This window comes from Ceratotherium simum, chromosome 14 (assembly GCF_057802395.1).
Source record: "Ceratotherium simum simum isolate JZ-2026a chromosome 14, ASM5780239v1, whole genome shotgun sequence".
Classification (NCBI taxonomy): domain Eukaryota; kingdom Metazoa; phylum Chordata; class Mammalia; order Perissodactyla; family Rhinocerotidae; genus Ceratotherium; species Ceratotherium simum.
In genome coordinates, this window is record NC_141913.1 from 31889713 (window position 1) to 31907189 (window position 17477).

Below are 17477 nucleotides of genomic sequence, written 5' to 3' on the forward strand. Positions count from 1 at the left end.
ACACTAACTCCAGGTAGGTAGTGTCAGAATTGAATTAAATTGTAGACACCCAATTGATGTCCACAGAGAATTAGAGAATTGGTTGGTGTTGGAAAACCCACACATTTGGTGTCAGAAGTGTCTTGAGTAGAGGAATAAGTTTTCTGTTAGCAACAAAGTAAAAATTTCCAATAATTGAGTTGTTAGAAATTAAAATTAGAAGTATATGTGATAAATAGTTTTTTCATCTCTGAAGTGATTGTGATCGTGATTCTAAAAATAGGAGATAACAGTGAAGTGATCCTAAGATCAGAGGGAGGTCAACAAAATATTTATTGCTCGTAATATAAAACATGGTAATAAATGCAGGTAATGTTAACATTTGACATTGGACTCAACATCAGAAATAGAATAACAATAATGATATGGGATAATAAAATAATTAACATTTATCAAGTATTTATTATATACAAGATGCTAAACATTTACATTCAATAATTTATTTAATCTTTACTGCAGCCTTATGAGATGGGTCACTTAAAAGTTAAATAATGCGCTCCAAGCGACTCAGTTAATAATTGATGGAGCTGGGAATTAGGATTTGACCCCAGACACCCTGGCTCTAAAGTCCGTACTCGCCAGTTATCTGTGGAAGCTCTAGGGATAAAATTGTACTTGAATCCTGTGCCTTTACATAGATCAATACAGCATCTTTAAAGGACCTGAGATTAAGTATCATTATTTTTATTGCTGTCTTCAAATTCTTACACTTCTCATTCCCCTTCTTCTTGTTTCCTTCTTCATTCTACTACCTCCTTGTTTACCTTTATAACATGTAGCATTATAAAGTTGTGAAATTCTTTGTACAGTGCCTTAAGTTCCTTGGCAGCAGTGTACTCTATAAATGTTATTGGTAATTCCGAGAATCTGGGAGTTAGATTGTTTCAGTTATTGAATTGAGTACATCGGCATGCTGCAAGATTTGCTTATAATAAGTACATACCTGCACATTTCTATTAAGACTGCTGGTGCACTGTGAAGTGGAAAAGCTTTCTCTGTAGTTATTTAAGAAGTATTGCTTTGTTTCCACATTCAATCTAGAAATACATTTTAGAAGTAAAAAATAGATGCATAGAATAAGTTAGTAGGCCAATCTGTGTTCTTGTATGGAGAGGGAGCACTGTGCCAAATGCTGTGCACGAGGTGCAGAAGAAATGGATAGCTATCCTTGGGGAATGCAGAAGGGAAGTGATCTAGGGGTGATTCACAGGTCTGACAAGGCTCCCTGCTTGTGGAACAGCCAACCACATCCTTCAAGGTCGTTGGAACAGGGAACACTACCAGCCATTTATCATGGCCCTTTTTATTATTATTATTATTATTATTATTTTTTTTTTTGGTGAGGAAGATTGGCCCTGAGCTAACACCTATTGCCCATCTTCCTCTATTTTATATGTGGGATGCCGCCACAGCATGGCTTGATGAGTGGTGTAGGTCTGCGCCCAGGATCCAAACCTGCGAACCCTGTGCCGCCAAAGCAGAGCACGCTGAACTTAACCACTGCGCCACTGGGTATCATGGCCCTTTTTAGAGCTGAGTGAAATAGTCGATGACTTTTAAATTATCAGTCAACAGACTCCAGTTATAGAGATAAGAATGCCCACAAAAGCATTTGGCAGTTAAAAGAGTACCATTTAAGTGAAGGTAGTAAGATTGAGACAACTACTAAAGAGCTGAAAGTTGCTGAAAACTTCCTGGAAAAGTTGAGTTTTTGACAAGCTGGCCTTAAAGAAGATGACACTACTGTTTTGGTGAAGAACATAAGGAAGGTTTGTAGACAGGAATTAGACAGTTACGTATAAAATAGGTTAACCTGGTTGAAGCGTAGAAGGGCAATAAGAGTTAGCTTAATGAGAGTTAGAGGTTTGGATTGTGGTGAGAGGTATTAATGGAATATTTTGAGAGAGAAGCAAAGGTTTTGTTATGTTTGTTTGTTTTTTGGTTTTTGGGTTTTTTTTTCCCAATCTAGAGTGACCCTATCATCTAACTGGAAATCACACTATGAGATTATGGCAGTCATCTTCAAATATTGGAAAGGCTGTCCATGTGGTGCTGGGTTATATTTACTCTCATTCTCTCCAGACGGTGAAACTGACCAATGGGAAGAAGTTACATGAAGACACTTGTGTCTTTCGGTTCATTATAGTTAAAAAACAACAGAAATGCCTTCACTGTCTATAAATATAATCGGTACTTTGGAAATTAGTCACTAGAATTACTTAAGTAAATATTGGGTCTCTTTATGGCAGGGATGTTATAAGGTAAATTTCTGCTGACAGTGGGAGGTTTGTGCTAAAATCATTTCCAACTTGAGCTTCTGAGAGTTTGTGTGAAATTATTAGAAGAGAAACTGGTATTGAGGCTCCTAGCTAGAAGGCTATGCCAGACTCCAGGTGTGTGGTGTAGTGAGAATCACTCTGAGGAGAAATACAGAATATATTGCTAGGAAATAATTTACAAGAATTGGGAATGGATTGAGGAGATCAGTGTTGGTGGAGTAATGGCTCCAAGGGGCATGGGCTTAGTTGGTGGAATAATGGCTCCAAGGGGCATGGGCTTAGTTCATTAGGAGATGGCAGTGCCTTAATGGTAGGGAAGAACTCTCTGGTGGAAGATGCACAGGCTGTGAGTTAGTGGACCTGGATTCTAGGTCTAGCTTGCCAACCACTTTGAAGTGATGGGCAAGGCACTTAACTTCACTGAGGTTATATAAAATTTGAGTATTGGACTAGGTAATGTCCATATTTTTCTTAATTTAGTAAAATCAAGAAGAAGTTAAGGGATGGGCATGAAGGTTTATTTTATGTCATACTAGCCAGTAATTGTTTTGTTGTCCAAGTGGACATTTTCTTGACAACTTGATTAGTTGAGTAATGAAAAGATTTCAGTTTAGCAGAGCAGGAATTTAAAATTATAAAGTTATCTTTGTTCAAGTGATGAATTCGTAGAGGAAGACAAAGAAGAAAATGTCTTGAGTTCAGCCAGTAAAGTGTTACCAGTAGGGAGATCTGGCAATAGAGATTGCTTTTCATGAAAAATAGGTATGTACCTTTCTTAAAAGAGCGTTTATTACATATGCAACCATGAGTGATGTGAATCTACTTACCTGACAGTCTTGTGAAAACTTAAGTATGCTACCAATCTGCAGAAGTGAGGTTCCAGAAAGATGCTACAAACAACCAGCTCAATCATAGAATATTTGCTACTGCTTCTGTATATATCTGTTTTTATGCTTGTTTCTATGAGTTTTTGTTTGAAAGTCTGTCTTTTTAAATAGTTATTTCTCTGTGTAAGAGAGACATACGTATTGAATTTAGTTTGAGTCCTCATGTGGGAGCCTCTAGGAAACCCAGTGACCCTGGGGAGGTGATCAAGAGTGGGGTTAGTGGTAGGGAGTCTGCGTTTTCTTGGCTTCAGACTCTTTCATTCTTTGGCTGCAGTATTTTATGTCACCTGTAGATGTTGTAAAAGTGAAGCTTGTCTCTAAGGCATCTCAGCTTCATGAGACATCTCTAAACTATTTCCATGTCTTGAGGCATGCAGTGTTTTAACATAACAAAAGCAAAATGAAGAAAAGCCAAAACAAAAAATTCGTAGTGCTCTGAAACGTGTTTGGCCTGAAAAATGTGGAATTACAGGGAACATGCTTTTTTTTTTCTCTCCTGCAGTGTTTTTCTAGGATCATATATATAACTTTGTTTAGTGTTTATGGAAGGAGTCTACTGCTGCCTCTCTGGCTCTGCCATCAGCACCAAGTGGAGCTCTGCCTAGTCACCCTTGACCTTCCCTACCCAAGAGCAATAGGCTCTTGTTTCTAATTTTAAAATCTTTTCTGATTTTAGGCTTTGACAAAATTCTTGAAATGTGTTAATTGGGATCTACCTCAGGAGGCCAAACAGGCATTGGAACTTCTGGGAAAATGGAAGCCAATGGATGTAGAAGATTCCTTGGAGCTGTTATCCTCCCATTACACCAATCCAACAGTGAGGCGTTATGCTGTTGCCCGGTTGCGACAGGCAGATGATGAGGTACATTATTATTCGTTACTCCTCCTCAGCGGGGTACATTTTAAACTAGAGACTGGTTGTAGACTCTGTGTGTGTGTGTATATGTGCGACAGAGAGAGAGAGATTTTTAGAAGGGAAGAGGATATACTAGGTGTGTTTTCAGAAATAAAATTAAAATATTCCTCCAAGGACTCCTCTGTGAAATGAAAATTTACTTCCTGATCTGTTACGTGATAGGACAGTCTCTCCCAGGACATTGACCTGGCAGCAGAGCTTGTATTGCTCTGTCTGGAAAAAGGAATTCTAATGAAAAATGGTTTAATGCAGCACCAGCTAGGGAATAATTCAGATCCCCTCTATCAGTCAGTATACAACAAGCCACATTTAATTGTAGCCTTGAAAAGCCCTTGGGGCCTTTAAAGCTTAGAAATGCATGGTCATCTTATTCTCCCTCAAACCCCCTTAACCCTTCAGCTGCTGATAGTTATGTGTATATGTAGATTTTTCTGAAGGTGGTTTTGAATCCTCTGGAAAGCAAAGACTGCAAACCTTATGCTGGCTATTTATATACATATAGAGTCACCACGGAAGGAGGAACACTGTTGACACAAATCATTGCTGGACTTTGAATTTTAGTAATTCCCAATGAGGCAGACTAATCCAGCAAAATTTTTTACTTATTAATTATTATAGAGTGAATGTGTTCTCAACCTAATAGTTTATGCTAGCCTGTAGGGCTTATGGGATATGAGATAACTCTACTCAAGCCTCAATATATATATATAGGAATGCTGATCCCATAGAACAACTTTTTTTTTTTTTTAATTTCTTTTTTAGGAAGAATGGCCCTGAGCTAACATCTGTTGCCAATCTTCCTCTTTTTCTTTTTTCTCCCCAAAGCCCCAGTAGATAGTTGTGTATCATAGTTGCAGAGTTGTAACTCTTCTATGTCGGATGCCACCTCAGTATGGCTTGATGACCGGTGAGTAGGCTAACCCTGGGCCGCCAAAGCGGGGCATGCAAACTTAGCCACTATGCCACTGGTCTGGCCCCAGAACAACTGTTATCAAAGACTTTTTTTTTTTTTTTTGCTGAGGAAGATTGGCCCTGAGCTAACATCTGTTGCCAATCTTCCTCTTTTCCTTGAGGAAGATGTGCCCTGAGCTAACATCTGTGCCAGTCTTCCTCTATTTTGTATGTGGGTCGCTGCCACAGCATGGCTGCTGAGGAGTGGTGTAGGTCCACTCCCCAGAACCGAACCCGGGCCGCCAAAGTGGAGCGTGCTGAATTTAACCACTAGGCCATGGGGCCGGCCCCTCAGAGACCTTTTTTTTAAAAATAAAAAGTCATTTTGAATTCATAGTGGTATCTGCATTTCAAGAAGCAAAATGCAGCATTTTAAGGTTGATAGTGCATGTGTACATTTAATTATAATAAAATTTAAACACTAAAGTAAAAAGTGTAGTGAATGCTCACATATAATTTACCCATCTTCAGCAGCTGCCAACTCATAGCCAATCTTGTTTCATCTATAACACCACTTACTTTCTCCTCCCTATCCCCTACCTGCCACTAGATTATTTTGAGGCAAATCTCAGATCTGAATAGGATGTTTTTCACTCTCCTGTCAAAAAGCAGTTCTAAGCATTGTGAATATCTTTGCCTTTCCCATTGTCTTTACTTTATCACAAGTAAAAAATTTATTACAATATTTATTTGAAATATTGAAATATTTATTTTGATATTTGTTAGAAATGTCACTTAAGTCATTAATTCTCTGTCTATGTTTGACATGAGTCATAGAGTTTATATAAAGGCCTCTGGGCTGTAGTTGAGACAGCCCCTGGATGTGAGTTGAGAATTTAAATTGAAAAATTGTAAATCATCATTTTTGATTGACTTGACTTCCTTTACAAGCTTAGAGGCTAGCTATTTGATTATCTCTGGAGTTATGTATTCATGCAGATGAACTATTTCTAGACCATTTTATAATTTTTGTTATGAGATAGAGGATAATGATAGAAACATTGTGTGCATTCTAAACTTGAAAATATGGTTCAACTATTGTTATGTTTTTTGAGATTTTAGAGATATAGCATAAATAATATGGTGGTTATCTCTTGATTTCCCTTTCTCTGAACTTAATTCAGTAATGAATTGTATTTACTCAGCTGAAAAAAACAAAGCTCTTTTAATTCTTTACTACTGGTTCTTCAGGTGTACATTAAGATCTGAATTTTGTCTTTTCTCTGACTCTGTGTACCTTTATATATGTCTTTGTGAACACTGTATATTATTCTCACCTCAGTTTCTTATCCAAAAAAATAGTGATAATAGCTGCTTATGTCGCTTTATAGTTATGAAGAAAAAATTATGTGGGGCAAAGTTTTGAAAACTACTTATACACGTATGCAGAAAGATTGCACATTTATATTATGTAAATTTCATACTAAAATTATTCATATACATTTCATTCGTAATTAGTTTAAAATATCCCTTGTTTCTGCTTTGTCTGTGGAATACAGTATTTATGGTTTTATAAACTTCAAATTTTTTTGGTATTAGAATCATATAATCATAGCATCAAAAGATACATCATAGGTCACTATGTCTAAACATCCACATCTTGGATAACTGGAAAACTTGAATGAAAAATTCTGTGTTTTATGTTTGTACAGTTAGTCTAATTTCTTGAATATGCCATAGTCTCTCCAGTAGCCATGCCCTTATATGTGTTACTTCATCAGCCTGGAGGAGTATTCATCCTGTTCATCCTTCAGGCTGTAGCCCAGACCTCATCACTTCTGGGAAACCTCTCTTAACCATCCCACCAAGCAAGCGGCATTTTTTTTTTTCTTTGTGAGGAGATCAGCCCTGAGCTAACATCCGCCAATCCTCCTCTTTTTTTGCTGAGGAAGACTGCCCTGGGCTAACATCTGTGCCCATCTTCCTCCACTTTATATGGGACGCCGCCACAGCATGGCTTACCAAGCAGTGCGTCGGTGCGCGCCCGGGATCCGAACCAGCGAACCCCGGGCCGGCGCAGCGGAGCGCGCGCACTTAACCGCTTGCGCCAGCGGGCCGGCCCCCAGCAAGAGGCATTTTTGTTTGCTTGTTTCCTGCTCGCACAGCATTCTTTTTATTCCTTTGCTGTAATATTCATCTTTTTTTTTTCTGATCTCCTTTGCTTTTTAATTATGAACGAAATAATAATATAGAAAGTAATACTCCTTATGACAGGCCCACTCCTCCCACCATTTCTTATCTCCAGAAGGGTAGCCACTTATATATCCTTTCATATATTCTCTATGCAAATTGCAAGTGTATATATGCATGTACAGTATATATACTTCTCACTTTTCAAAAATGAACACAATTAGCATATTTATTTGTGTTCTATACTATATGTGTTCTATACTATATGTAACTTGCCAACTTAGCAGTGTATCTTGGACATATTCTCATTAGCAACACATATATTTGGTGTCCATAAAGTCTGGAAACATAGGCAAATGAATGTGCATAATGATGTCAAGACGTTCAATCTGTAAAAAAAGAATGCTATGTCTCTAGACTTTATGGACACCTGTAGTTCTACCTTACTGTTTTTAAAGAGCAGCATAATATTTTACTGCAGGTTTGTTTTATAACTTGTTTAATCAGTCCATCTCTTTTGATGGGCAGTTAGGTTGTTTACAGTCTTCTGCTATAACTGTATTTTAGTGAACAGACTTGTGTATATGTTTTTTCCCATATTCTTTTTTTTTTTTTTTGAGGAAGATCGGCCCTGAGCTAACATCTGCCAGTCCTCCTCTTTTTGCTGAGGAAGACTGGCCATGAGCTAACATCCATGCCCATCTTCCTCCACTTTATATGGGACGCCGCCACAGCATGGCTTGCCAAGCGGTGCGTCGGTGTGCGCCAGGGATCCGAACCATTGAACCCCAGGCCGCTGCAGCGGAGTGCGTACACTTAACCACTTGCGCCACTGGGCTGGCCCCTTTTTTCCATATTCTTGAATAATAGCTTGCATTGGAATTACTGGGCCAAAAGATATATGCCTTTTACATTTTGCTGATAATCCTCTGCAAGTTTTCTCTTTTAGTGCTTGTATCATACTTTAAAAAAAATTACAGTAGCTTTTATAATACCTTTAAATATATGATTCGTCAACTCTTCTCCCTTCTTTTTTTTTTACAATTTTTAAAATAATTATTGTACATTTATTCTTCCCATGAATTTTAGAATAATTTTGTCACTTTTTTAAAACTTCACCAGAATCTTAAGTGGAATTATATTACACTTATATATTACATTAGGGAAAAATTAACATCTTTATGATATTAAATCTTCTCTTCTAGAGATATATGATTTTTTTATTCATTCAAGTCTCGAATTTATAAAAATCTTATACATTTCTAAAAATTAGTTTTATTCTCTGATAATTATTGTTACTGTTATGAACTAACTCAACTCTTTTGTTTCTTATTTCTTTTTGTTAGTTAAATGTGGAAAACTTTTTTTGCGTTTTTGTTTTAATATATAGTTTTTATCTAGTCACTTTAGTGATTTCTCTTATTAGTTCTAATAGATGTTAGGTAGATATTTTGCAGGTTTAGCATCGGGCTATCTGGAAAACATCAGTATATAATATATACTGTATATGAAATCTATGCTGATAGATTTCCTAATGTTATACTGGCCCTACATCTATAAAATAAATCTTACTAAATCTTTTAATATCTTTGTGAATTTGATTTGCTAATATTCTATTTAGGGATTTTTTTAAAGTCATATTTCTTACTGCTGTGTGGCTCAAAAGGAGAGAGAGATTCCCCATTAGAATTTAAGGAGGAAGTGACATTTGAGATAGACTTTGAAGGAAGAGCAGAATTTTCACAGTTGGACATGAGTTTACATTCCAAGCGGAGAGAGCAATATGAGCAAAGGCAAGGAGATTGAAAAGTACAAGAAAAATAGCAAGTATTTCAACTTTAACAGGAGTGTAGGATATATATAGGTGTATGGGAGACAAAATCAGAACTCATGTCTTCTGTAACTGTAAATGCCTATATGAAGAGTTACTCTTAATTTGGTAAGAAATGGGAAGTCAGGGAGTGATTTTGACATGGGACTTTGGATTTGCACTCTGCAGCATTAGAATTATCTTGTTCTTGAGAAAAATGGTGATCACTATCTAGATAATATTTTATAACTCTTGGGAAATTTTTACTGAATCGCCTGCGATAGAAACCTGATTTTTCTTTTGTTCTATGCTTAGGTCCTTCATGCTTGGAGGAATTTTGTATTTTTCAAGATGTGATTATATAATGAGCAAATAGACTTTGTATTTACTATTGATGGTAATTCATTTTCATACAAATGAAGGAAAGTATAGTTTGAATATAGAATACTAGATGACCAACAAATCAGATGGTGATGAGTGACTTAAAAAGAGGAAAGTTTTCCTCTAAATTTCCCCTTCCTGGGGAATTTAATAACAATGCAGCCTTTTGATTTCATGTGGTTAGTCTTTTTGGTAATTGGGAAAACACAACCGGTGATAGATTCAGCAGCACTTCTTTTTTTTTTTTTTTTTAAGTTTTATTTATTTATTTTTTCCCCCAAAGCCCCAGTAGATAGTTGTGTGTCACAGCTGCACATCCTTCTAGTTGCTGCATGTGGGACGCGGCCTCAGCATGGCCAGAGAAGCTGCGCGTCGGTGCGAGCCCGGGATCCAAACCCAGGTCGCCAGCACCGGAGCTCGCGCACCCAACCGCCAAGCCACCGGGCCGGCCCTCAGCAGCACTTCTGAAGCATGCCTCTGTAATGAAGGCTAGCAGTGAAATCGGATAGCTTACACCTCCCAAGAAGGATACTTGTCATTACATAGTTAGATCAATTTTCTGTTATGCAATACACTTTTTTCCTTAGAAAAAGCATGTAAGTATACCTATAGCGATTGGAGCTGCAAATCTCAAGTAAAATAATAGAAAATCAGATACTTGTTGCTCCAAATAAAAAATGGTTTTTAGAAACAACACTGTGGAGGTGCTTGGGTACAGTCACTTGATTTTCCTGGTCACTGACATTGACATATTTGAATAAGAGTAAACCAGTTAACCTTTCATTTAATTTTTTTGTGAAAAAATCATATTTATTGGTGAAATCATTTGTATTAATTACTCTGTCAGTATTTGGATAATGACAAAAATATTGACTATGTCAATGTAAGAAAAAAATTATGAAGAAAATATATTATGGTATTAGCTAAGGGAAAATAGGTTGTTGTAGTCTCTGTCCTCATGGAGTTTATAATATAGTGGAAAAGACATAGAGTAAATATGCAAGTAATTACAAATGCTATAGGTGTTACAAATAAGAAAGGAAAGGGTGGGCCATGAAATTTTTACCGGGGATTTAATCTGGTTTGTGGGCTTAATGAGGAGAGAGACTGAATTGAATCGGTAGATGCGAAGAAGTCTCAGAATGAGCTAATTATGAGTTTTGAGGGACTAACTAGGTGATCGGCAATTAGAATTGGAAAATAATAGATACTTTTTTAATATTTTTGAGTTTTGTGAGTTTCTTCAGTTTGTAATTATTTTTAAAAGTAAAATTTTTGGAGTGTTTTTAATAGTCGTTGGGAAGGGTTAAGAACTACATTTACAGAGTAAGACGGGAAACGTTTCCTCCTAAACATTAAACCTAAAGATCCTTTTACGTTAAGGGAAAACTCAAAATGTTAAAGGTACTTTGTTCAAACACTTTTTAAGTCCTAATTATCCCATTAAATGTCAATAGAACTAGGGGAAATTTAGGCTTAGGAATTTGTTTTCTTCAAGCCATTATTGGTAGTTGGCAGGAAAGTAAGCATTTCACTTAACCAAGAGTATTAAAATTAAAATGTTTGTTTTATAGGATTTTCTATTTAAGAAGCAACCCAAATTCTCTAAAACCTGAGCTTTCAATGACAACAACAAAAAAGAACACAAGATTTTTAAAAATCCTAACCAGAAAAAGTTATAAAACAGAAATTCTTTGAAAACTTGAAAATTTGGAGTTTCTTATGTAATCTTAGATATAAAATGCTGATATCTGATCTATTGTTGAAAAAAGGATCCTCCCCCAGTTTCTTACTTTTATATGAACCATCTTGAGCCTTTTTTTTGTTTTTGTTTTTTGCTTTGCTTTTGGGTACTACATTTACTGGCGACCTACTCTGTGCCAGGCACTATTCTGTGACTTGCTTTTGTTAGCTGATTTAATCCTCATGACTCATCTCTAAGGTTTATATGATTATGTCCATTTTACAGATGAGGACCCCATGAGGTACCAGCAGGTTAAGTAACCTAGTAACCTGCCAAAGGTAACACAGCTGATGAGTGGTAGATAAAAGTAAATTGTTAGCTTGGTATTTAGGAATAAATTATGTGTATAATTATATTGCATGTTTTTCTAATATTGGCTTATTTTTTGTTTATTTTCCAGGATTTGTTGATGTACCTATTACAGCTGGTCCAGGCTCTCAAATATGAAAACTTTGATGACATAAAGAATGGATTAGAACCTACCAAGAAGGATAGTCAGGGTTCAGTGTCAGAGAGTGTGTCAAATTCTGGAATAAATTCTGCAGAAATAGAAAGGTATGGATATCCAGGGAGGACTTACTTTCAAATCTGATAGTTTCTCCCACTTTCAAACTTCTTCCTTTCCTTTTTTCCCAGATGTACCAAACCCTAGTTGGTGCTTTGAAGTTTTACCACTGAATAAGGCAGGTGCACTCACAGAACACAAATTACTATCTTACAGGGCAGCGTTTTGCAGGCTATTAGAATACTTGAGTTAAAATCCTGACTCTGTGTGAGTTACATACTCTCTGTGTGGCCCCAGTTTCTCATTTTAAAAATGGGGGTACAGCAATAGTAACTGATATTTAAGGGTTGTTGAAAGATCAAATGAGTTAATACACGTAAAGCATTTAGAAAAGCGTCTGACACATAGTGCTTAGTTAAGTGTTAGATACTATTACTGTGGATGCAGAAATACAATGAAGGACAGGGCGTGTTAGTGGGCTCAAATATTTTATTATAAAGTTGTATTTTTATTGGCTGCTTTTCACCTCTTTAGTAGTTATACTAAAAAAAATAGCATCTTACTTGAGTTAAAAGTCAGCTGTTAACAATCATAGCAATTAAGAACTCCCACCTCTGTAGCCGACATTGTGAGGTGGTCCACATACATTAACTCATTACAGTAATCCTCTGAGACGGGTATTCATATCCCTAGTTTAGAGATAAAGGACTTAACAAGAAGTTAAGTAAATTGCCAAAAGTCTTGTATCTTGCAAATGGTAGAGTTGATTCCAAAGCCCATGTTTTTCTACTTTGCCATTTTGCTTTTCATAAAATCTTAAAATTGGGATAAATAGGAACCTTTGGGTAAGAAATCTGAGGTTCAGTGATTATAAAATTGTTTTGTGAAGGTCATGAGATTTGTTAATGACAGAATGAGGTCTAGAATTCAGATTTCCTGAATCAGTCCAATTATTTCAGTTATCAGTGAGCTCAAGATATATTTCTGGATTTTGTTTTATGATTATGATAATGCTGTTTTTTGTCTTCAGTGTTTCATTTGGAGAAGAACTGAAAAACAGGAAAAACCACTGTTTCTTCCCTAGGCTGCTTTATATTTTTCTATTTTTAAGAGAAGAGACCCCTTGCATTTTCTCCCACTGTACACCGGAGGCCTTCAGTCTCTAATAATGCTTATTTACCTTCCTTCTTGCTTATGTCACCTAGAATGTTTTATTAGAAGTCTAAGATTTCATGACAGGATGTATACTGTAACCCAATGTTTCTCAAATTATGGTCTGCTGGTCACTAATTTTTGTGTGTTTTTTTAAAAAGATAACAAAGAGGTGAGCGTGGTCTTGTGGCCAAATATATTTGGGTTTAAAGCGAAATGGGCTTTTTTTTTTCACCTACAGTATTTATCAAAACCTTTAATATGCAAACTCGCACTGAAAAATCTCCAAGAGGCTATTACCCATTTTCTTTGATTATGGAGCCTCTTTTTCCAGAACATAATGTGACTCTGGTGTGCACAGAACACACTTTAGGAAGTGATGCTTTAACCAGACACAATTGGGACCATCTATGCTAAAAAAAATGTGTATCTTCTCTTATAGACAGAATATTTTACATATTAGTGATACTTACTATTATCTTTTCAGCTCCCAAATTATAACCAGTCCCCTTCCTCCAGTGTCTTCCCCTCCTCCTGCCTCTAAAACAAAAGAAGGTTCAGATGGTGAAAATCTGGAGGTGAGTACAAAGCTTTTCAAGTTTCCTGTAGGAGAGATCTCAGCAGATAAACATTTTATGTTGGTCTTTTAAACGTTGATTTTGATTAATAAACTAAATATTACAACTTTATTAAATAACTTGTTTTATGATGCATGTTTATGACTTTTCCTCTCAGCAAAAAGTGCCAGATTATCCTCAATTCAACGCATTTTATTGGTGCTTTGGGCATATAAATGGATTCATATGCAATGTGAAAATAAACTGGGCTTAAATATTTTATTAAGGGAATGGGAATATTTATTGTTAACGTATTTATGAACCTTACTGTAATTGTCGGTGTGATTACATTGTAGAAATATATGACTTTGATGCTAGGGATAATACACTAAGCAGCTGTTTTTAACTCTTACTGAAAAATTGTCAAGTCCTGTTAGATAAGTAGACTAATTTTTAAGGTAAAACAGGCCTGTTTGGCTAGTGCTGCTCTGAAAAATACGTTTGGAAGTGTATTGCAGAAGCTGATCTAGTATGTATTGTTGAATTTCTCCCCAAGACTTCTAATTTGCGAAGAATCTTTCACACCCCTGATGTCGAAAGCTTGTAATACATGCTTTGATATTAGAAAGTTCAGTTGATTTTTCTAATGTTGTATATATATTGCTTTTAGTCAAATTTTAGGAGTTAATGTTGATGACTGAATGACTTTTGTTTTCACTATTGACTGTTAGCCAAAGTTTGAATGCTTGCCTACCTCTTAACATAATAGAAAATAATGAAAAAAGATTTTAAATTACAGGATCATAGAATCCTTAGGGGAGCCTTTTAAGGAACCATTCAGCTCCAGTTGAATTATTTTACCCTTTCAAAGTTAAGATACTGATTTATTGATTCAGTAATTCATTCATTCACACATATTTTTTGAGCTTTTATTGTATACCAAAAGCTATTCTAGATGCTGGGGATGATGCAGCCGAGAACAAAACAGTCAAAATCTTAGTGTTCCTGGAGCTTACGTTCTAGTTTTTGGGTGGGTGATAGTAATATTTATGTATAGTAGAAGAGATAAAGATCTCTATTTTCTGTGGAGAAAACTGAATTAGAGAAGGATGATAGGGAGTGTTGGGGTAGGATTAGGTGGTTGCAATTTTGAAAAGATTGGTCAAGGAAGGCCCTCCTGGAAAAGTGGCATCTTTGTAAAGATGAAGCAAGTGAGGGAACAACCATATAGTGATTTGGAGGAAGAGCATTTCGGGCAGAAGGAACAGCAGATATAGAGACCCTAAGACCAGAGCTTAGGTGTGTTTTTTGGGGAACAACAGAGGCTATTATTCCTGGCTGGGGAGTGAGCAAAAGAAAGCATGGTGGAAGATTAGGTCAGAGAGAGAGCAGAAGATCAGTCTTGTAGGGCCTTGTAGGTCATGATATTGAATAACTTTTGCTTGGAAGCTATTGAAATAATCCATGTAGGAGGCTTGAGCCAGGGTAGTTTACGTTGAATATTGTGTGAAGTGATTAGATTCTCAAAGTTATGTTCGGAATATAGTTTTACGCACTACATATCACTCAAAACTTTAGGCTAAAAATATTTCTGTTATTTCTGTTATTTATATATTTCTGTTATTTCTCTTGTGACTGATGAACCCATCTGTTGTTACTCAATGATTATGCTATTTTACCTTTTCTCAGCTGAATAGTTCTTTAAAGGGTTCAGGTAATCCAGGCTATCCCAGAAACCAGTGGGAATCATCTTGAGTGATGTTTCCTCCCCTTCCTTTGCCCCCCGTAGAGTAATAATACTGTGCAAGCAGTCATTACCCTTAGGATATCCCTAAACAATTAAATGTCTAGGAATGTCAAGCTGAGATCCAACCATGCTGAATTCCCTCTCTTCTTATCACTGCTTGAGATAGCAACATCCTATCTCTTCCCTGACACCTAAGGAGTGTCTTGTTTTCTTCCTCTTTCCTTTCCGTGTTTTTCTTAGAGTTTTAGGAAACCACCATTTATGCCTGGCCAAATGTTAGAAAGAAGATAGAAACTCAGTTAATCTCATTGCCCAAATGTGGTCATTTTTCATGAGTTCCATGGGTTCTTGAAAAGAAGGTATATTCCCCAGTTATTGGGTACAGCATTGTACATGTGTCACTAGAGCAAGCTTATTAATTGTGTTGTTGAAATCTTATGTACCCTTGCCTGATGCTGGATCTGTGACAGAATTAGGGTAGAATTCCCCCTGTATACTGATGGAATTATCAATTTCTTCTTGTATTTCTGTTGATGTTTGCTTGAAATATTTTGAAGCTCTTTTATTAGGTGTATTCATGTAAATTGAATCTTTTATCACTGTTTAGTAACCGTCTTTATATCTAATCATGTTTTTGCCTTAAAGTCTATTTTGTCTGATTAATAGAGCTTTGTCTTGATTAGTATGCACTAGTGTAGCTTTCAGTCCTTTCCTTTCAATATTTTTGTAGCCTTTTATTTTAGGTTTATCTCTTGAAGATAACATATAGCTAGATTTTGTTTTTTAATCCAGTTTAGCACTCTGTCTTTTAACTGGAACTTTTACCCCATTTGTTTTTTTTTTTTTTTTTAAAGATTTTATTTTATTTTATTTTTTCCCCCCAAAGCCCCAGCAGATAGTTGCATGTCATAGCTGCACATCTTTCTAGTTGCTGTATGTGGGACTCGGCCTCAGGATGGACGGAGAAGTGGTGCCTCGATGCGCACCCGGGATCCGAACCCGGGCCGCCAGCATTGCAGCGCGCGCACTTAACCACCAAGCCACAGGGCCGGCCCTACCCCATTTGTTTTTATTGTGATCAGAGCTATATTTGGATTTATTTCACCATCTTATGTGGTACTTTCTATTCTTTCTTATTTTTTTCTTGTCTTTTTTTTTTTGTTCCTTGCCTGTATTTGGCTGGATCCCCCTCCCCATCCTCTATCTCCACCCCCGGCTTGGAGGTTATATTGTCCATATCAGTTCTTTCAATGGTTATACTAAATACTTTAACATCTTTCCTTAACTTTGTCTAGCATAATCAATATTACCCTCCTCCAAAACAAGTATACTTCTTGTATGTAATTTTTATCCAGTGATTTAGTTCTGTCTTGTTTAACCCCCAAATTAGAAAATATTATTGTATACAATCAGTAACTCTTTAAAGGTACTTAGGTTTCTGTTTCCCTATTCACCATTTCTTCTTCTACCTCTGACCTTCAGTATGAGATCATTTTCTTTTTGCCTAAAGCACATTTTTCTCTTCTAATTGTTTTTAAATTTTAAAATATTGCTTATACAAACTGAGTGTAAAAATTTATAGGATGTGTCACCTGTTTCACAAGTGTTTTTAAATTTAATTCTTCCTGGGCCAGCTCCGTGGCTTAGCGGTTGGGTGCGTGCGCTCTGCTGCTGGCGGCCTGGGTGCGGATCCTGGACGCGCACTGACGCACCGCTTCTCTGGCCATGCTGACGCCGCGTCCCACATACAGCAATTAGAAGGATGTGCAACTGTGACATACACCTATCTACTGGGGCTTTGGGGAAAAAAAAGGAGGAGGATTGGCAATAGATGTTAGTTCAGAGCCGATCTTCCTCAGCAAAAAGAGGAGGATTAGCATGGATGTTAGCTCAGGGCTGATCTTCCTCACAAAAACAAAAAACCTTAAATTTAATTCTTCCCTATTTATGCTCTGTAAATAATTTTTTAATGAAAGCATAGTGTCAAATGAAACACATGCGTTTTCTATTTAAATATATACTTTAGTATGTAAAAGTATACTGTCCTCATATAGTCAAAGATAAGCTTTAGGCCTAGATTCTACCTGTTAAACTTATTTAACATTACGTTTGGCATTTGGCATTACATTATGGCTTTCTGATTGAGGAGTTTCCTTATTGGGTTTTTAAATGTTGCACATTTAAAATGTAGTGCTAAAATTTTAGCTCTAGAATTGCAGATAAGATTCTTGCCACCTCTGAAAGCAGTGAGGTATCTGCTATGTGGTAACAGTCTTGTATTACTCTAGCTTACTTTCTTAAATGCCCCTTTTGCATTGAAACTTCAAATCCATTGATCTCTACCCTTTTATTTGTTCATCGGCCCCCTTCAATATTTAG

General features: G+C 36.5%; 1 protein-coding gene across 3 annotated transcripts in view; it reads left to right on the forward strand.

The window, feature by feature from the left end:
- PIK3C3 (phosphatidylinositol 3-kinase catalytic subunit type 3) overlaps positions 1-17477 on the forward strand; it is a 153045-nt gene that overhangs the window by 51890 nt on the left and 83678 nt on the right. For all 3 annotated transcript variants that reach the window (XR_015554316.1, XM_004422483.3, XM_087439166.1), the window contains exons 10-12: positions 3882-4067; positions 11538-11692; positions 13282-13372. Coding sequence is in view for 2 of the 3 variants with exons in the window: in XM_004422483.3 (XP_004422540.1) it covers positions 3882-4067; positions 11538-11692; positions 13282-13372 (432 nt within the window). In the remaining variant the exon portion in view is untranslated. The remainder of the gene's footprint in view (positions 1-3881; positions 4068-11537; positions 11693-13281; positions 13373-17477) is intronic.